The sequence below is a fragment of the Megalobrama amblycephala genome, linkage group LG19, assembly GCF_018812025.1.
Source record: "Megalobrama amblycephala isolate DHTTF-2021 linkage group LG19, ASM1881202v1, whole genome shotgun sequence".
NCBI lineage: Eukaryota > Metazoa > Chordata > Actinopteri > Cypriniformes > Xenocyprididae > Megalobrama > Megalobrama amblycephala.
In genome coordinates this window covers 20919337-20940838 of record NC_063062.1, presented here as the reverse complement: position 1 = coordinate 20940838, position 21502 = coordinate 20919337, and the positions used below count along the sequence as shown (strand labels likewise).

General features: G+C 37.8%; 2 protein-coding genes across 2 annotated transcripts; both read right to left on the bottom strand.

Annotated features, from left to right (window-relative positions):
* Positions 1–17: 17 nt before the first annotated feature.
* On the bottom strand, positions 18–3720 carry LOC125253710 (kelch repeat and BTB domain-containing protein 11). Its single transcript, XM_048167733.1, has 4 exons — positions 3189–3720; positions 2377–3100; positions 718–1018; positions 18–472 (listed from the first exon to the last, which is right to left on the bottom strand). Coding segments are annotated over exons 1-4 (1371 nt in total). The 5' UTR covers positions 3191–3720; the 3' UTR covers positions 18–128.
* A 359-nt stretch (positions 3721–4079) lies between these two features.
* On the bottom strand, positions 4080–17086 carry chkb (choline kinase beta). The gene is made up of 11 exons (XM_048167734.1): positions 16393–17086; positions 16050–16158; positions 13132–13245; positions 12810–12943; positions 9557–9661; positions 8030–8088; positions 7799–7883; positions 7592–7700; positions 6324–6418; positions 6096–6177; positions 4080–5688 (listed from the first exon to the last, which is right to left on the bottom strand). The coding sequence occupies exons 1-11, from the start codon at positions 16797–16799 to the stop codon at positions 5632–5634; spliced, it is 1356 nt and encodes a 451-aa protein (XP_048023691.1). The 5' UTR covers positions 16800–17086; the 3' UTR covers positions 4080–5631.
* Positions 17087–21502: the final 4416 nt, after the last annotated feature.

The window sequence follows — 21502 nt, the reverse complement described above, 5'->3', positions numbered from 1 at the left end:
TAATAGTCACTAAGAAAGATTATGCCACAAGTTTTCTCAACATGCTTTACTTCAGACAAGTTGATACATTTTGTGAGATATATTGTTGCTATATTTTGTTGCAGTTTTAACAGCAAGAAAACAGAAGATCAGAAGTAGAGGTGGAAAATGCTCTCATAGCAGGTAGAGACAGGAAGTGACGGAAGAGGACGGAGAGACAGGGAATGCAGGTTCAGTTTAACTACAGAATTGTCCTTCATCCCTGACATGTAGACCTCGTTATGCAGAATGGTGCCCTGGCCAATTAAACTGGTCTTCTCCATTGCACGGACACAGCCCCACTTCTGAGAGTCCACACAGAAAGATGTCACCATGGTTTTAGAATTGTTCCCACCAATTACAACCAACTGACTTTTGGTAGCACCCAGGAAGTGCAAGATGGGGAGCTCTGCGCTGGAGCGAGTTAATGTGGGGAGCAGTTCACACCAGCAATCTGAGTGGAAGAGACAGAATCGTGGGAAAGAGAAGGACAGATTAAGATTGTCATGAAATGGAAATTCACTATCTACTTTCTAAATGCATCTCATTGATCTTGTGAATGATTTACCCAAGCATATGACATTTTGACCAAGGAACTCAGTGGCAACAGCTCATGGATGAACCCTGAATGTTGTCCAAACCAACAACCTTTCGGTATCTATCTCAGATCTTTAATCTCTAGGTTACACTAAGTTGTACCTTGTCTAGAATCGTAACGCAGCACCAGTTTCTCTCCGGTTCTCTGGATGTTCCCCAGTACATAGAGGCAGTGTCCCATGCTGGTTGTGAGTGGGGAATCATGGGAAAGGGACAAGCTGAACTGGAAGTCCGTCAGAGGGAGGGAGGAAACAAATGCCCAGGTGTCCGTCCATGGATCATACCTCTCTACAGCGGTGTAGATACCGGTGCTGGAGTCGGGAGTCACAAGGGAATCGAGATACCAGCCGCCCACAGCAAAGATTCTCCCTTCACACACTGCTGCACTGAAGTGACGCCTGTGCTGAGAGGGATCATGCATAGTCACATTTGAAATTTTATCTTCGTATAATTTCTAATACTAATCAGCAAATGTGGGTTTTAGGAATGAGATTTTAAAGGACAATCAGTTCCAGACAGACATACACTATATTGCCAAAAGTATTGGGACACCCCTCCAAATCATTGAATTCAGGTGTTCCAATCACTTCCATGGCCACAGGTGTATAAAATCAAGCATCTAGGCATGCAGACTGCTTCTACAAACATTTGTGAAAGAATGGGTCACTCTCAGGAGCTCAGTGAATTCAAGCGTGGTACCGTGATAGGTTGCCACCTGTGCAATAAGTCCATTTGTGAAATTTCCTCACTACTAAATATTCCACGGTCAACTGTTAGTGGTATCATAACAAAGTGAAAACAATTGGGAACAACAGAAACTCAGCCACGAAGTGGTAGGCCACGTAAAATCACAGAGCGGGTTCAGCATATGCTGAGGCACACAGTGCGCAGAAGTCGCCAACTTTTTGCAGAGTCAATAGCTATAGACCTCATGGGACCGAGTCTGGGTTTGGCATTGTGTCAAGTGTAAAGTTTGGTGGAGGGAGGATTATGGTGTGAGGTTGTTTTTCAGGGGTTAGGCTTGACCCCTTAGTTCCAGTGAAAGGAACTCTTAATGCTTCAGCATAAGACATTTTGGACAATTTCATGCTCCCAACTTTGTGGGAACAGTTTGGGGATGGCCCCTTCCTGTTCCAACATAACTGTGCACCAGTGCACAAAGCAAGGTCCATAAAGACATGGATGAGCGAGTTTGGTGTGGAGGAACTTCACTGGCCTGCAGAGTCCTGACCTCAACCCAATAGAACACCTTTGGGATGAATTAGAGTGGAGACTGCAAGCCAGGCCTTCTCGCCAACATCACTGCCTGACCTCACAAATGTGCAGAAGAATGGTCAAAAATTCCCATAAATACACTCCTAAACCTTGTGGAAAGCCTTCCCAGAAGAGTTGAAGCTGTTATAGCTGCAAAGGGTGAGCCAACTCCATACTAAACCCTATGGATTAAGATGTGCACGTAAAGGCAGGCGTCCCAAAACTTTTGGCAATATAGTGTATGTACATGCTAGGTTATACTATCGTTAGGTCATAAAGCTGGAACATGGTAAAATGACTTGTTGATGGTCAAAGGAGGTCAACTGGACCTAACCAGCTTGACCAAGATGGGCTCGCAGCTCAGTTAGGTCCCTACCAGCTTGTAATTCAGCTTAAACTACCTTGGACCAGCTTGAAACCTTAAGAGTAGATGAGTAAACTATCGTTGGCAAAGATATTGACGTTTATCCTGTGGTACTCAATAGTCACGTGTTCTAATGTTCATACCTTAATCAGAGGAGCTGTCGATACCCATTGATTGGTAAAAGGGTTGTACCGGAAAGAAGCCATCTTGAATTCGTAACCCTTCTTTACACGGTGTCTATAACCCCCTATGATATAGAGGTAATTATAGAGAACCGCTGTGGTGAAGCACCACTTATCTGCACAAAAAGGCAAATCTGTGGGAGAACTCCATTTCCCATCATCCCCTTCTCCCTCCAGTCTGAAGAGGCTTCGAGCAGCCTCTGTTTCCAAGTCATTCCTTGAGGTCAAGTTCTCTTTTCTTAAGCAGCATAAGTGTGGACTTCCCTTTGACCTTAATTTGAGAAGCTTCTTTTTATGGTGTGGTTCTAAGCCCTTACTCAGGTGTGGTCGCTCCAGTAGATACTTGCTCAGGTAGGTTAGCACAGTCTCTTGGAGCTCCTCACTGCAGAGTTCCTCAGCCAGCTGTAGATAGCCCAAGCAGGTGCACTCCGTCAGGGCCTGAGAGAGGGCAATCAGTAGGCGATCTGTGAACCCGGAAGCCAACAGGTAGGTGCTCACCCGTAGGTGTTCCCCAAGGAGATCTTCAGGAACACAAAACCGCTGTAGGAAGCAGAATTCTAGAAGGCTGTGAAAGACTGAAGAGGGAACATGTTCAAGGTGCACCAGCCCTTCAGTTGTCTCTCTCATGGAGGAGTGACAGAGCCTTGAAATACTCGCTGCAGTCTGCAAGCTTCTCCAGATCCACCTGGAAGTGCCAATAAGCAAGACATCATGTGGTTGTGAGCCAAGATTGTTACAGTCTGTAGTTTATGTTTGTTTATGTAGATACTCACATGGAAAGTATGCGTGCTGGTTTGCACCATAACTAATGGTCCATTGCTCTGGTGCCGATAGGTTCTATATTCTTGATTTGTTCTCCAAACATATGACTGTAGGTTATCAGACTTCTCTTCAACAACACCAGAATCTGCTTGTCCAAACTGAACCCATTTTAAACTACTTTTGAAGCACAAACACCTCTGTATCTGTTCTAAACATCTTTTAAGCCATGTGTAAAAATACATGAAGGCCACAACTATAATCTGCCATAGATTAGCCATGTTCCCGTTTAGGTAGAATACTCTGGTACTTGTAGGATTTACAGGTTTTGTATACCTCTTCAACTGCAATTTGACTTTTGCATTTGGAATTATTCTAGTCTGATTTTAAAGAAAGTCTGACTCACAATCCCAGCCAAGGACATGTCATTCCATGGTGGATGGAGGATAATTCCAGCCTGTTTTTTGATAGATCATGCATGGTTGTTTTCAAGGCTCAATATGGCGCCTGTGTGCCAGAGCAATCGCAGTAGAGCTATTTTAAGGAATCGCTGGAACAGGAAACAAAATCTGGTGGGCCACTCTGTTCAGTCTACTGAATCACACATCACTTGAACTGTTTTGGGAACTGATGATGCTTGATTACAATATCATTTATATACATTCATGTGTATATTCTATTTCTTAATTTTTGAACTGGTAATAGTGCATTATCTTACTTACAATATATTATGTGACATAAATATAACATATGGCAGACATGAACAAATCCAAAACATCTCCATTTGTAGGTCACCAGTACTTGAAATTGTGTTCATAACCCTTATATTACCAGTTCAGATCTTTTAACCTTTAAGATACCGCTACCAGTTTTGAATACAACATCACACCATTGAATCACACCAATGTCTGTATGATTTTTTTTAATGAACAAAATTACTGGATACCTGCAGTGCAAAGGAACAAACAGAAATAGAGACACAAGTCTACAGTATAACTTGGATTAGCCATAGCAATTAGAGAAATGAACATGGGTTCTAAGAGTACTATTGCTTCTCAACTCAATATTACGAAACAAAGATTCAATATCAACAATGATATGAGCATGTGAATGTGGCCCAGCCCAATACCCTCATGGTCCCTCAATATTTCTTTTGCAACTGAACTTGCTACTACATATGGGAAAGAAAATCATCATTATGAAAATGAAACATATACATTTGTTTATGGACAGGGACAAATGAAAGAGCATCAGTATGTCCATTCAAACACTCCCAAAGTGATTCTTAAGATGATGATCCCTCCAATTCACAGTGTAATGATACTATGCCGCATTTGTATTGTTCTTCTGCTGCCACTTTTCAACTGAAGACTCAAGCAATCAGAGATAAATTTACCATTTGTTTGAACTGAACAAAGTATACTTGCTTTGGACAAGTAAAAAATATAAATAAGCATAAAACAATTAAAACAGACAAACACATCAGCAGTTACAAGAATTTTGTGTTTAGAAATGGGACAAAGGCATTTGTCAGTTTAGTACTTACACACTTTTTTTTTTTTAAGTGCAGTTCCTTAATGTGCAGTTCAAACTGTATTCAAACCTATATACTGTACAAATGTATACAAGATGGTTATATAGTTATTACTACATATAAATATGGCAAAGCAGAGATTTAACAATAATAAAAAAAAGATTAAAAGTAAAACACAGAAAAGCATAGCTCAAAACAATCATTTCCAATTATTATTTTTTTTAGCCGAAATTGTTATATGAAATATAGCCATTCAAAATCAAGACAAAGAAACAGTAGTTTATGTGCCATTCTGAGTTAAAAAAAAAAAAAAAAAAAAAAAAAAAAAAGATGTGCAATGTATTTCACAGTATGTAAATATAAGGATGCAACATGATTTCGTAAATCTTTTAAAATTTTGGGGGAGGAAAAATAAACAAGCTACTACACTTTTTTTAAGATGACAGGACATACAAACAGTATATGAAACTAGGACACAAAAATGCAGACATATCATTTGGACCCAGTGGATTACATAGTACTGATGATGGACGGATTGATTCTTAATATAATTAATAGATAATGTTGACCACATATGTTAGATAATATGTAAACATTAAATATTAAAAAAAAATGCAGCTACATTATTATATGCCTTGTGTAATGAAGCGGGACCAACATTAAATGAATTAAATCTTGGTTTCAATCACACCATTTTTTTCCTTCAAGTTGCAGATTTTTGTTGCAGACAAAACAACTATAAAGCCCTACAAAATCAATGTAAGGCAGGATATCTTTGGACTTTTTCATGATTTGATAATAATAATGTTACCCAGGATGAACCGTTCTTTAACAGTCTTTCTGTACTGTGCCCTTTCTTGAGTGGTTTAAAAAACAATAGGTGATGCAAAATGATATCCTGAAGCATGCTCTGTGAGTGCAATTTAGGAAAAGAGCTTCTTCTGTTTGAAGTATGTGTCAAACCTGTGCTGTGCATAGTCCTTAGGGAAAAACAGAAAAAAAGATAGAGATAGAAATGAGGTGACATGGCCAGTTGTTTCACATGGCTTCAGATCAGTGAGGAACAGAGGGGATTTGTTCTGTACACACAGCTATGTTTACTGTATACATAACTATGATGCTGTTTGATTGACCTCAGAATCTAGGATTGCTCATCCATTTATAGTACATGAACTATAATCTTTAAATTAATGTATTAGTGAATATTTATATTTTTAGGTGCTGTACTGGTCACCACTAATATGCAATTCATGTGATTAATTTGAGTATCGAGTAATTCCATTACAATTTAAATACATAGACAGTCCTAAAAAACATCATACGAGGATTAGAATTTTTTTTATAAGGTTTATAATCTGTGTGTTGTGATACAATTTTAATATTTTACCATGTATCCAAACTCGATTTTGGAGAGCTTGGCTTGAATAATGGACCACAAACCCCAGAGGAAATGAGACGCAAGGGCAAACCTGTTTGTGTCAGTGTGATTTTGAGAGATTGGAAGACAAACAGATAGAAAGGTTACTAGGTGGAGGTGAAAACTCATCAAACGGTACACAGTGATCTTCTTCCCAGGTTATGTCAATAGAAGTTTGATAGTGAATACGTTTCATACCGGTTTGCCTCAATGATCATGTCCTCTTCTATCCTGGCTTGGTCTGCAGGTGCAATTCCCCCTCTTTCTGACAGATAGTGTCTGATAAAATGTAACTGAAAAACAAACAAACACTCTCAAAATACTATCTATAAGAATATCTATTTTTTTAAATTTATTACAGACATTTAGACAGACATTAGTTCATTGTATTGTCATAGTATTCTCGTTGCTTCATAACATTAAGGTTGAACCCGTGTAGTCATGTTGACTATTTTAACGATGTGTTTACTACTTTTCTGGACCTTGAATGTGGCAATTACATTGCTTTCTATGGGGGATAAAAAAAAACCCACTAGGATTTCATCAAAAATATCTTAATTTGTGTTATGAAGATGAATGAAGGTCTTACCGCTTTGGAACGACATGAGGGTGAGTAATTAATGACAGAAATTTCATTTTTGGGTGAACTAACCCTTTAAAAAGGATTGACATTGCCCCCTGCCCCATGACACAATTTCTAATAATTAATGTCAAATGACTTTGCATCAGGATTAAAATCTTGGGCAATTAAATATTATGCTGTTAAATATTAACATTGCGTGAGTCAGGCTGCTGACCGCTGCATGTAAAAGTTAATGTGATAACCTTTGACACACTTTTTGTCATGTCAGTTCCAAAACTTTCCACTAGATGACAGTCACAAAATCATATCCACATTATGTCCAACACAAATGATTTCTCAAGTTACAACTAATTGACATAACTGGACAAAATGTCAAGCAACAAACTAATGTCTATTGTGTCATTTGTGATGATGCCATATTGTATATACAAAAAAGTGGGAGAACAAACAAAAAACTATAAATCTGGCAAATAATTTATTCTAAGGTTTTACATTTTTATTCACACTTTTATGTCCCCATAAATTATTCCTTAATATATAGGACAACATTAAATTCACAACTTACTCACAATTAAGTGAATATAATAATTTACATGAAAGAGTTTTCATGTTTCTTCATCATCTTTTTCTTTATCTAATCATACAAAGCATGATTTTTTTGGAAATACTGCTGTAACTATTAATAACTATCAATTTTACTTTATTATTCGTAAAGCTGCTTTGGAATGATTGAACGCAACATCTAAATAAAATGAAATAGTAATTTGATTTTTCAGTTGACAGCTTATCAGTCTATAAGATGACCTTTGCTCGTCTAATGTTTTGTAATATTAAGACAAATAATGATAGGCTGTAATGTGTGGGTGGGCAGGTTGTGACTCACCTGCTGTTGTCTGTCAGGGTAATTCTCCACCTTTGCCTTGTAGAAGGGCCACTGGTCATATGTGTAGTCATATATCCATTCACAGAAATGATTCCCAAAATCGAAGCCTCTGCACTCAGAGCAGACCAAAATCAGGGTTCTTTAGAGCTGCATTTATCATAAACTATAAAATAGTATGCACATGTATGCTTTATATTGTAGATTTACCTGTAGTTATAGCTGCTGTATTCAAAATCAATAAGCATTAATTTGTCAGATGAATTCTCTCGCCCATCCAACATGAGGATATTTCCTGAACAACAAAGTATGATTTTACAGGTGAAAGGTCAGATGTTACATAATGGTACAACATAACAGTGACTGATAGACCCGTATCAGATTACCAGATTAGACAGGACATCAGTATGCGTGTATGAATGCCAATGTGCAATCTTTTACCTTCTTGCACATCATTATGGCAGAACACAACGGGAGAGGGAGTAGCTGCCAGCAGTGACCTGACAGAGAGAGAGACGGCACATGATTAAGTGCTACTTTTCACATTGCTCTTATAAACCTGCTTTTAAAATGATTGTGTTGATTGTTTAAAAGCCCATTGAACAAAAAGTGCAGCAATGGGCAGGAACACACACACATACAGAGCAGTAGGTAAGCATTTCATTCAGAGAAAAGTTACACAACCCTATGTGTGAGTGTATGTGTGTGTGTGTGTGTGATTGACAAAGCAAGCTGAGTATGCAAAGAATGCAGCTTCCTGTAAGTGTGCCTAATCAGTGATGCCTAGAACTGGGCTAAGGGTGTTAGCATACAACAATGCTGTTCAAATGTTTGGGGTCAGGTTTTTTGTGAAGGAAATTAATACTTTTGTTCAGCAAGGATGCATTTAATTGATCAAAAGTGTCAGTAAAGATATTTATAATTATACAAAAGATTTCCATTTCAAATAAATGCTGATCTTTTGAACTCTCTATTCACTAAAAATATATAAAGGTTTCTACAAAAATATTAAAGGGTTAGTTAACCCAAAAATGAAAATTCTGTCATTTATTACTTCCCCTCATGCCGTTCCACACCCGTAAGACCTTCGTTAATCTTCAGAACACAAATTAAGATATTTTAGTTGAAATCCGATGGCTCCGTGAGGCCTCCATAGGGAGCAATGGACACTTCCTCTCTCAAGATCCATAAAGATACTAAAAACATATTTAAATTGGCTCATGTGAGTACAGTGGTTCAATATTAATATTATAAAGCGACGAGAATATTTTTGGTGCACCAAAAAACAAAACAAAATAACGACTTATTTAGTGATGGTCGATTTCAAAACACTGCTTCAGGAAGATTCGGAGCAAAAATGAATCAGTGTGTCGAATCATGATTCAGATCGCGTGTCAAACCGCCAACGGCTGAAATCACGTGACTTTGGCGCTCCGAACAGCAGATTCGATACACTGATTCATTATGCTCCGATGCTTCCTGAAGCAGTGTTTTGAAATCGGCCATCACTAAATAAGTCGTTATTTTGTTTTTTTTTGGCGCACCAAAAATATTCTCGACGCTTTATAATATTAATATTGAACCACTGTACTCACATGAACTGTTTTAAATATGTTTTTAGTACCTTTATGGATCTTGAGAAAATGTCATTGCTCCCTATGGAGGCCTCACTGAGCCAACGGATTTCAACTAAAATATCTTAATTTGTGTTCCGAAGATTAATGAAGGTCTTACGGGTGTGGAACGGCATGAGGGTAAGTAATAAATGACAAAATTTTCCCCTTTAAGCAGCATGGCTGTTTTCAACATTGATATTAAGAAGAAATTCAAATTTTGGAATGATAAACACTCAGATACTTCATGCATTCAATGATCTTGGCTGTTTACTGTTATCTGGACGTTTAATAATCACAAAATGCTTTTCATTCAACCTCTCGGCTCTTTTTATTCACATGTCATTTTTCTTACCTCAGACTCTCCAGTTCTGCAGGAAGATCATACTTCATCAGCTTGTTAAATTTCTTAAGGTGAGCTTCACGCACAAATTTGATTGTTTTAACTTGTTCCATGTACCTGTTCAGAAGGACAAAATCAAAGTCATTTAACACTGATGCCATTTTAAACATACAGTACACAGCAAACATAATAAATCACCATCTGCCTAATGTAAATATAATTTGTAAAATATACATATTTTTGTTTTCATTTGTACCTTTCTTTTAGTGTGTAATATAGCTGTTTGTGCATGTAAACAATCTGCAAAAAAAAAAAAAAAAAAAAAAATCACACAGTCCACGGCAAAGGAAGTTAATCTCTCCAACAGAAAACACCGGCCTTGAACACCTCGTCTGTAGTCCTGCCATTATTTCCATAACGTGGCAACGTCACCATGTAACACAAATGCATATGCTCGTCTGCTTTGGCTCACCTTCAAACAAAGGTAGTTATAAGGCCAGGAAGAAATTAACACTACGTCAAGGAAACTCTCTTTTTTGACTGCGAGGGCAAAACATAATTACATCGTGGACTTCCAAAGGCAGAGGAATTTAAGAATCAGTGGTTAAAATTTATTTTTGACACGATTCCTCAGCAGTACAACCACAACCTCACAACTCTCACAATATTTTTAACAACCTATGCAGTTTGATGCAGGTCAGTGTGTTACATGGACATATAGTTTTTTTACCGTGATGTAGAGAAATGACAGTTATAATATCAAATCTGAAATGTTACAGGTATAAAATAAACAATTATCCCTGTGAAGGTGATTCGGGTTGATCAGCTTCTTTTCATTAGTCATTATCTCATTGTCATAGTCTCATTATCATTACTCGAGCTCGAACATGTACGGCAAACCTACTCCATAGTTAGCGTAGTTACAGTAGTATTTACAGCGCCTCACAAAGCCTCAGGACTCAATGGTTATGGTAAGGGACGTTACATTTCTGACTCGTGCTCCAAGCGGTAGACCAATCACAACAGACTGTGGACAGCTGACCAATCAGAGCAGAGGGCTGTTTCATAAAAGATGCTAAGAAAAGCGAGGATTAAACTCCAAAACCTGACTTGAATTAACCTAACAAATGAGTTTGGGCTAAAACGGTTTCATAATAGGTAATTGAAGTTCACGCAGTCCCGCTAATTCGATCCAGGTTCACCTAGTCAAGATAATTTCGCGTGCACGCTTTTTTTAAGCAGCCCTAGAGGTCGATCATGGATCAAATCGATCCACCATAGGAAACAACATACATTTTGTGCTATTTTATGCGTTTGAGAGATGGCGTTTTCCTCAGTGCATAAATTTACTTTTCACAAGTTTATTCTCCATCTGTAAATGTTAGAAAGTCATGCAAATATTTCCATTTTGCGGCTAAACTTAACAGTGAACGAGCTCTGCTGCGCGCATGCGCACTAAACAGACGGAACGCAATAGAAGCGCAATAATTCTAAAATATACATTTCGCTAAAATATTTGATGTTGGACATTAAATGTAACTTATTTACAATTTTAATCCTACAAGTAAGTACAAGTACAAGAGTTTAGATTCATCTTACCAATTAAAATTTAGTCTGTGCATATTTATTTTAATTTTTAATTTTGTGATTTTAATTTCTGCTCTTCTAATAACCACAAAGAGTACTACAGCTGCCAAACAAAACCAGAGAGAAATGTATTCATATATTTTAAAACAATTAAATATTGGACACAAAACATTTAGCCAGTAAGAAGGGAAAACCTGTAGGTTTTACACACACACACACACACACACACACACACACACACACACACACACACACACACACACACATATATATAATTCAGGTTGATTAGGACACTTTTCCCCAGTCATTTCAATAGCAAAAAGTGTCACAATCAACCTGAATTCACTATATATATGAGACCAGAGTATAGATTAAATATGGGCCTTGGAAAAGGCTAGCAGACTTTATTGTGCTTTGACTACAGTGGGTAGTTCCAGTTTGGACAACAACCATGCATGTCATTTCTGCAGACTGCATCTTACTCGGTTACTCTTTTCATAGCTTTTGCTGGCTCTGAGACACTCACTTACTATTTCTACTGCTCTTTGTCTAGCAAAAAAATCCCTCATCACTAAATGAAAGCTTAAAATGAAGGCCTGATTGTTTCAGGGGCCTTGTCACAGGTCTATTGATTTTGAATTTCTGTGTTACTTTTGCTATATTTTCACACTTAAAACAATGATTTGGTAATCCTCTTGTACTCTTCTGTGCTAAGAAATAAGACTCCTGACATTTCTCTCCCAAGTGCTTCCATTGTTGTCAGTATTAAGTCTGAGAATGATTCAGTGGGCTATATAACACTTAAGTTTTAAGAAATTACTTCTCTTTAAATGTTTTGGTTCATCATACTTACCTTTTAATAAAAAAAAAAAAACCACTTACACCAATATTTGTTTTTTATTTAGCACTATTTAGTAAATGTGAGTGTGTGTATATATATATATATATATATATACAGCTATGGAAAAAATTAAGAGACCACTCCAAGTTCAGAAATCAATGTTAAGTGGTCTCTTAATTTTTTCCATAGCTGTATATGTTAATAAAGTCAAAAAATTGTATGTGAGAGAGTCAGCTGTAATATCATTGCGTTCCTATTGGTCAGTGTTAGAGAAGCTCAGCTTAGCCTGACAGTTAGCCTGCTCCAGACCAGGCTAGTTTCCCAGCATAAGTTGCCAGGGTAACTGAGTTTGAACTAATTTAAGTTTGTTTTATGAAACAGAATTCGCTGACAAAAAGTCTGACTAAGTAAAATAAGCCTGGCTTGTTTTCTAATCTTGTTTTATGAAACAGCCCTCAGACTACTCTATGTGGAAGGCAAGTTTTAAAGAAACCAAAACTTAAACAGAGCCTTTTCCAGAATTCCATTTTCTGGGACACTTTTTGTTATTCTTTAGGTAATTAAAGTGTGTAATTTCAGTGTTAAAATTTAAACAAAATATGTCTTTTAAAACAGCTTTACCGAATCAGCCAAACAGACCATTGGTTCAGCCAGTGTTACTACTGTATGTCCTAATATAAGCCAATGTTTTGATACTTCCACAATTTTCATATATGAATATTCAACTGCATATTAATCTGAAATACACATCACCTTTAAAGCTTAATTTGTGGTATAAGATCAAGATAGTGTGTGTGCTGCTATAACTGTAGGGCTCAAAGACTGTGAGACTTTTACTTGTCAATGGTTCCAAACAGCCATTTGGGTTCCTTGTTGAATGGCATCACCATGCCGTGGAATCGTGCCATCTTACTGGCTATTTCAGCCGAGATCTCTGGGATCCCCAACTGCTCTGTACACAATCGATTACTCTGTGGAAGAGAAGCAGATCTGGCTTAACATTCTTAGAATGCAGAAATATGTGGAATGTAAAATGTTTGATCTATGATTAAGGTTTGAAATCTCTCTGTAGAATAACTGAATTATTCAATTGTTGCTGTGTTTAAAGATTCATTTTAAAACATGCATATAGGATCTGGGATTTGGGTGTAAGACTCACAGGCAAGTACTGCTCTAGACGCCCTTCTGGGAAAATGCCATAGAGACGTGGGCCCAACTCTCTCTCTGCTAAAATGGCAAACATCACACTTTCCAAAACAAGAGAATCCACTCCCTTGAGAGACAGATGCATATGAACAAATGATTAGATATCCATTAGTTATATAACATTGGTGAATCAACAACATTGGGCAATAAACATCTTGCAAAAGATATAGACACCTATCAGTTTGCAGCAGCATTTTTGGTCTACTTAAAGGATTAGCTCACTTCAGAATTAAAATTTCCCAATAATTTACTTACCCCCATGTCATCCAAGATGTTTAAGTCTTTCTTTTTGAGGAAAGCATTCCAGGATTTTTCTCCATATAGTGGCTTTCAATGGCTACCAATGGTTTGAAGGTCCAAATTGCAGTTTCAGTGCAGCTTCAAAAGGTTTTACACGATCCCAGCTGAGGAATAAGGGTCTTATCTAACGAAACGATCTGTCATTTTCTAATAAAAATTAAAAATGATATACTTTTTAACCACAAATGCTCGTCTTGCATCAGCTCTGCGATGCGCCACGCATTACGTAATCACGTTGGAAAGGTCACGCAGGTGGAAGTACCACGGTAGGGCGAAAAACTCCATCTCATTTTCTTCTCCAACTTCAAAATAGTCCGACATCGTTGTTTTACATTTTTTTTGTAAAAGCCATTTGACATAGTCTTTGCATGTCCGCTTTTTAAACACTTGCTCAGTTCTTCCGCCTGCGTCACGCATGACCTTTCCAACATGATTACACAATGTGTGGCGCATCGCAGAGCTAGTGCAAGATGAGCATTCATGGTTAAAAAACACACACACACACACACACACACACACACATATATATATATATATATATATGCAATATAACAAAGAGTGAAAAATTTAAGGGGATCTGAATACTTTCCGTACCCACTGTAATATATATATTATACATATATACAGTGGGTATGGAAAGTATTGAGACCCCCTTAAATTTTTTACTCTTTGTTATATTGCAGCCATTTGCTAAAATCATTTAAGTTCATTTTTTTTCCTCAATGTACACACAGCACCGCATATTGACAGAAAAACACAGAATTGTTGACATTTTTGCAGATTTATTAAAAAGGAAAAACTGAAATATCACATGGTCCTAAGTATTCAGACCCTTTGCTGTGACACTCATATTTAACTCAGGTGCTGTCTATTTCTTCTGATCATCCTTGAGATGGTTCTACACCTTCATTTGAGTCCAGCTGTGTTTGATTATACTGACTGGACTTGATTAGGAAAGCCACACACCTGTCTATATAAGACCTTACAGCTCACAGTGCATGTCAGAGCAAATGAGAATCATGAGGTCAAAGGAACTGCCTGAAGAGCTCAGAGACAGAATTGTGGCAAGGCACAGATCTGGCCAAGGTTACAAAAAAAATTCTGCTGCACTTAAGGTTCCTAAGAGCACAGTGGCCTCCATAATCCTTAAATGGAAGACGTTTGGGATGACCAGAACCCTTCCTAGAGCTGGCCGTCCAGCCAAACTGAGCTATCGGGGGAGAAGAGCCTTGGTGAGAGAGGTAAAGAAGAACCCAAAGATCACTGTGGCTGAGCTCCAGAGATACAGTCGGGAGATGGGAGAAAGTTGTAGAAAGTCAACCATCACTGCAGCCCTCTACCAGTCAAGGCTTTATGGCAGAGTGGCCGGACGGAAGCCTCTCCTCAGTGCAAGACACATGAAAGCCCACATGGAGATTGCTAAAAAACACCTGAAGGACTCCAAGATGGTGAGAAATAAGATTCTCTGGTCTGATGAGACCAAGATAGAACTTTTTGGCCTTAATTCTAAGCGGTGTATGTGGAGAAAACCAGGCACTGCTCATCACCTGTCCAATACAGTCCCAGCAGGTGGTGGCATGGTGGTGGCAGCATCATGCTTTGGGGGTGTTTTTCAGCTGCAGGGACAGGATGACTGGTTGCAATTGAGGGAAAGATGAATGCGGCCAAGTACAGGGATATCCTGGACGAAAACCTTCTCCACAGTGCTCAGGACCTCAGACTGGGCCGAAGGTTTGCCTTCCAACAAGACAATGACCCTAAGCACACAGCTAAAATAATGAAGGAGTGGCTTCACAACAACTCCGTGACTGTTCTTGAATGGCCCAGCCAGAGCCCTGACTTAAACCCAATTGAGCATCTCTGGAGAGACCTAAAAATGGCTGTCCATCAACGTTTACCATCCAACCTGACAGAACTGGAGAGGATCTGCAAGGAGGAATGGCAGAGGATCCCCAAATCCAGGTGTGAAAAACTTGTTGCATCTTTCCCAAAAAGACTCATGGCTGTATTAGACTAAAAGGGTGCTTCTACTAAATACTGAGCAAAGGGTCTGAATACTTAGGACCATGTGATATTTCAGTTTTTCTTTTTTAATAAATCTGCAAAAATGTCAACAATTCTGTCAATATGGGGTGCTGTGTGTACATTAATGAGGGAAAAAAAATGAACTTAAATGATTTTAGCAAATGGCTGCAAATTAACAAAGAGTGAAAAATTTAAGGGGGTCTGAATACTTTCCGTACCCACTGTATATATAAATATATATAATTTTTTTTTTATCGTAAAAAAAAATTTTTTTTCTTAAATCGTTTTGCTAGATTCCTCGCCTGGGATCGCGTAGAGCCCTTTGAAGCTACACTGAAACTGCATTTTGGACCTTGAATCCGTTGGAAGCCGCTGAAGTCCACTATATGGAGTAAAATCCTGGAATGTTTTCCTCAAAAACCTTAATTTCTTTTCGACTGAAGAAAGAAAGACATAAACATCTTGGATGACATAGGGGTGAGTAAATGATCAGGAAATTTTAATTCTGAAGTGACCTAATCCTTTAATGTGATCAGGGCAGCTCACCTGCAGAATGGCCCCGTAGATCCGGAGCAGAACTCTCCGAGGTTCGACCCCGGCAGGCTGAACATCATCTGGTAAACTGCACATGTAGAGCAGGTTACTGAGTCCTCCACTGCAGGCATAAACAAAAGCAGTATTGTACTTTATTCCTATTCAAGTTTACATAAGGTCTTTACTTAATAGGAATTAAAAAAGTGGCACTTTTCTGATTTCATGGATTAAAAGAAATATAATACATATAAATACTCTAAATATAGCATAGTTAAAAATGAAATACTTTTGCTTAGGGCATATGATTATTTAGAAGCTTACATATTTATATGAACTTTTATAAACTGTTTATTACCTTACTATTTTGATCTTAAAGTCATGTTCTGATATAGCCTTCCATGACCCGGACAGAAAGTCTCGGCACCAGCTGAACGCCCTCCTTCTGGTATCCGGGTCCACTTCCACGTTACGCCCGTCCAGGTGGGACTCCGCTTCAGAGTCATCATCCCCGTTAGCGCCGCGGGGACTGGCAGCTCTCGGATGTCTCTCTTCGGCCACCATCAGTGAGTCTCCGCCAGCAGGTCCGTCGGAATCCGCGTCATCCTTAACGCATCTGCCTACATTTCCAGCACCATCACTCATGCACTTCACTTTTTGGCCCGAATTCATGATCTTACGTGCTAGAAATCCAGTGCTTCTTAAAGAGAGCGAGAGAACCGAACCGCTGTAACTAAGGACACCAAACCGCACCAGTAGTTGCATTCACTGAGCGTGAATAGACGCACATGCACCACAATCACACCAGCGCACAGTGAAACATCTAATCCCTCGCGATATCACAACTGCGTTAACGGCGAGAGAAACGCCCGGATTAAAATATCTGAAAAACACTAGCTATTTTTCCACATTACCTTTCTTTAGATGTTACATTAACTACACAAACGTATTAACAAATCGTAAAGGCTGCTAATTAAACATTTTCGAACTACAACTTCCACTACTTCCTTGTGAAGTAACCGCTAGCTTTGTCATTGCAGATTGACTTTAGAAGAGTGACATTTTTTTAACCAATCAGATTTGGATACCGCGGCAAGCGCCCCATTTCTAGTACCGCCCCCTTAAAGTCAGAGCGCTGAATGGTCGGTTCCAGAGCACAACTACAGTGAGCATTGGGAAGTGTAGTTAAAGCGATAGTTCACCCAAAAATGAAAGTTCTGTCATCATTTACTCACCCTCAAGTTGTTCCAAACCTGTGTAAATTTCTTTGTTCTGCTCTACACAAAGGAAGATATTTGGACTACCATAGTAGGAAAAATAAAATATATAAATACTATAGTCAGAAATATCTTCCTTTGTGTTCAGCAGAACAAAGAAATTTATACAGGTTTGGAACAACTTGAGGGTGAGTAAATGATGACTGAACTTTCATTTTTGGGTGAACTATTGCTTTAAGTTAACACACAGTACAATATATTAGTATGTTGAAAAGTAAAATGTTACAGTAAAATCAGTAATTAATAATCATAAACGTTATGCTTTTTTTTTTTTATCAAACTAAGTGTTGGGTTTTGCACTTTTCAGACGGTCCCTTCAGGCGTGTATCTCCGCCGCCTGCTCTTAGAGACCAATTTATTATAAAACACATTTGAGGAAAATTGGGTTGTTGTAGCTTGTTGTCTAGGCTACTATGATTTGGAAGTAGCTGCATTTGTGTTTTAACAACGTTTAGCTCACGAGTTATTAATCCGGGAAGCTCGAATCTGTGAATATATTACCAACCGAACTGCTTGACATAAGCACTGACTGCATTCATTTTTGAGTCCAACAAGTTCAAACTCTATGAGCCGCGCATTATTTGTGTGCATTATTAACGTATGTTACTAACTAAAACACTACTGCCAGCCAGCGGGACATTAAAGAGGAAGTGTTTGTCCGAGCTCACAGCAAGGGAACGATTATAACTTTGCGAGGGAACGCAAACATCTTTGCGTGGGAACGCAATCTTTGCGAGGGAACGCAAAACATCTTTGCGAGGGAACGCAAAACATCTTTGCGAGGGAACGCAAAACATCTTTGCGAGGGAACGCAAAAGATTTGAAAAAAAAAATAATCCTCCCATCCCAAATTTTTTTTCCACCACCAAGTAAAATTTCCTTCCTTCCCATTTTTTTTTTCTACCACCATGTCCCTTTAGGGGCTCCGTAGATTTCACTTTAAGTGTTGTGTTTTTAGAAATAGGAAAATGATGATTTAACTTATTATTCAGAAAATAATTTTTTATCATATTTAAAGGATTAGTCCACTTTTAAATACAATTTTCCTGATAATTTACTCACCCCCATGTCATCCAAGATGTTCATGTCTTTCTTTCTTCAGTCGAAAAAAATGAAGGTTTTTTATGAAAACATTCCAGGATTATTCTCCTTATAGTGGACTTCAATAGACTCCAAATGGTTGAAGGTCAAAATTACAGTTTCAGTGCAGCTTCAAAGTTGTCTGGCTATCACCAGACCAAGCGCAATTTAAAATTGAACATTGGTCTGGGGAGTTTGCTATGTATTTCTGCACAAGAGGCGTGATCAACAAGCATTATTCACGCAATTCGATAGTCCTTCAACCAATCAGATCAACGATCCGGGTGACGTACTTTGCAGAGGGATATTGGTTTGTAGCATTGATCAGTGGTTTGCAGAAGCAGCAATGGCATCGAGCGATTTTTGCAGGTTGTGCAAAAAAAACATGAAAGTGAGTGGTATTTACACCCAGTCGAGCGATTTGTTTGCTAAACTAAAGATGTCATTTAGCATCATTGAGAGGTTAAAAGGAATTGGATTGACGGTCGTGCGAGAGACATCATCGTGTTATACCCGCCCAGAGCTATAGAAAGAGCTCTGTACCCGCCAATAGTGAGCAAGGTGGATAAGCCAGTCTGTGATTGGTTCCCACAAAAGTGTAATAGATGCAGCAGAAATGAATGTACGGGTTTCAAGACTGAGTTGCCGGGCGAAATCAAATTGCCGGCAGATCAGGCTGGGTTTACCCAGTCTATAGCTTCAAAGGGCTTTAAACGATACCAGACGAGGAATAAGAGTCATATCAAGAGAAACAATTGGTCATTTAAAAAAAAAAAAATACAACTGTATATGCTTTATAAACATATATTATCACCTTGCATGTGCTTCTGCTTTCCACATTCTTCAAAAAGCTTACGCTGTATGTCCTACGCCTTCCCTATTTATACTTACGAAACGAACGCAGCGCCACTTACCAGTAGAATAGGGAAGGCATAGGACATACAGCGTAAGTTTTTGAAGAATGCTGAAAGCGGAAGCATGTGCAAGGCGATAATATGTGTTTGTAAAGCATATACAGTTGTTTTTTTTGTTTTTTTAAATGACCGATCGTTTCTCTAGATAAGACCCTTATTCCTCGTCTGGTATCGTTTAAAGCCCTTTGAAGCTGCACTGAAACTGTAATTTTGACCTTCAGCCGTCTGAAGGCCATTGAAGTCCACTATAAGGAGAATAATCCTGGAATGTTTTCATCAAAAACCTTAATTTCTTTTCGAATGAAGAAAGAAGGACATGAACATCTTGGATGACATGGGGGTGAGTAAATTATCAGGAAAATTTTATTTAAAAGTGGACTAATCCTTTAACAATGCAGTATGCATACTTTTAAAAGTCAAGTGCATTCCCAGAACTTCTATTAAATACCGGCTATATTTGTTTGTATTTTATTTTAAAAGTAGATTTATTTAACATTGGCGTATATGTTACATTGTATGCTGTTTAGTTAATGTTTATAGCATTATTTTAGTTGAATATGTGTTGGTGTTATAGTGTTTGTGTGGGTAACACTGTTATTGTTGACAACAGTTATGGGAAAAAGAATTTTGTGGAACTTCAGATGGCCTTCCATTGTACCTCCTACATCATTCTCAGGATATTTATATAATAGATTAACACTTTCTCATTACTCTGATTTCTGCGAGATCATATAAACCACAGTGACAGTTTTTTAATAAACGAAAATGTTTATTTATTTATTTACAGTTTTTAGTTAATGATGAAATTGTATAGTCTTTCATGATCATCTGTGATCAAAGTACTGTGACTATGGCTCTCTCTGTCCACACACACACACACACACACACACACACACACACACACGGAGAGAGAGAGAGAAACATATTCATACTGACCTTAAAAATCACTTTGTCAGCAAATATTTCATCTATACAGGAAACCCCACGACCTAAAAAAAGAGAGAGAGCCTTGGCACAACATGTTCCCTGCATTACCCACTTCCACCGCTGTGGCCAGTCTTACTGTCAGTAACGCTTTCAGCACCAATCACTGAACAGCTTCTCTGCGGCAGAACGAGGGTTAATGATCCAAGTGAACGATCTATCTATACTTTATTTTTTTTACATAGACATCTGCTTATCGATATGGGCAAACTTGATGTGCTTGATAATTTACCCAGTTGTACAATCTGTGCATACTTTGCAATTTCTGTTTTTTTATTTAAATATTATTTAAATAACAACTTAATTCACAACATTGTTAATCTGAAATGATAGTATCGTTCCATTGTAGGATATATAGTAGCTTAGCCTATGCCTACTTAATGTGATACTGAATGAGTAGGGTACTTTAAAGAATAGGCCTATATGCTCATAAAATCATAACATTGTCAAGCTACAGTAGCCTATATGCCCACACGAAACACCGTGCTGCAAAATCTTACGTAGCTCTCGAACGGGATACGGAGGAAGAAGTCAACTAGTTACTAACTGTTTTAAAAGAGACACAAACCCTTCATCCTCTAGATGGCGCTCGGCGGCTCAGAAAACAAATCCTACACTGAGCCGCATTTACATTTCAAGTCGTTTTGTGGAGATATTTGTACACTAAAACGTTTAATCGTTTAAATCTATTCATTTTAATAATTATTTTCTGGCATAAAAATGCATGTACATCTAGCAAGCTTTATTAAACAATTACAAAGAAATTACTATCGTAATCGTAAACATTTAGTCCATCTCGACCTGCGCAAAGAAAAGTAACTGATATCACGTGATATTGGGTTAGTTCCACGAAATGTTTTTTTTTTTTTTTTGTCCCTCACGAATATGTATAAACTTTACTGACAGTATTTCACACAATTACTCCTTTTGTCATCACTTTGAAGAAATAATCAACTTGTGTTGCATAGTGTTTTGGATTGACTCAAAACTTCTGTTTTAGCCAATAATTAATGAATAAATAATTTTATGTTTTTCATTGTGACTCATTAAAAAGATACTTTTTCATAATTTATCATTTATATAGTTAAATTAAATATTTATATATTATAGTTTATAATTATTATTTTTAATTAGGCTACTATTCTTTGCTATCTGTTCATACATTTTCAAATAAACATATTTATATATAGGCTATTTGAATTTTCAACTAAAT

Excerpts from the sequence above, each read along its gene's own strand:
- LOC125253710 (XM_048167733.1), bottom strand. Across the intron at positions 1,019-2,376 it reads CGACAGCTCCTCTGATTAAG|CACAGGCGTCACTTCAGTGC; the intron begins GTATGAACATTA and ends GATCCCTCTCAG. Across the intron at positions 473-717 it reads GCGTTACGATTCTAGACAAG|ATTGCTGGTGTGAACTGCTC; the intron begins GTACAACTTAGT and ends TCTTCCACTCAG.
- chkb (XM_048167734.1), bottom strand. The coding sequence starts at position 16,799 with ATGCAACTACTGGTGCGGTTTGGTGTCCTTAGTTACAGCGGTTCGGTT. Across the intron at positions 13,246-16,049 it reads TCTACGGGGCCATTCTGCAG|GGAGTGGATTCTCTTGTTTT; the intron begins GTGAGCTGCCCT and ends CTGTCTCTCAAG. Across the intron at positions 12,944-13,131 it reads GTCTAGAGCAGTACTTGCCT|AGTAATCGATTGTGTACAGA; the intron begins GTGAGTCTTACA and ends TCTCTTCCACAG.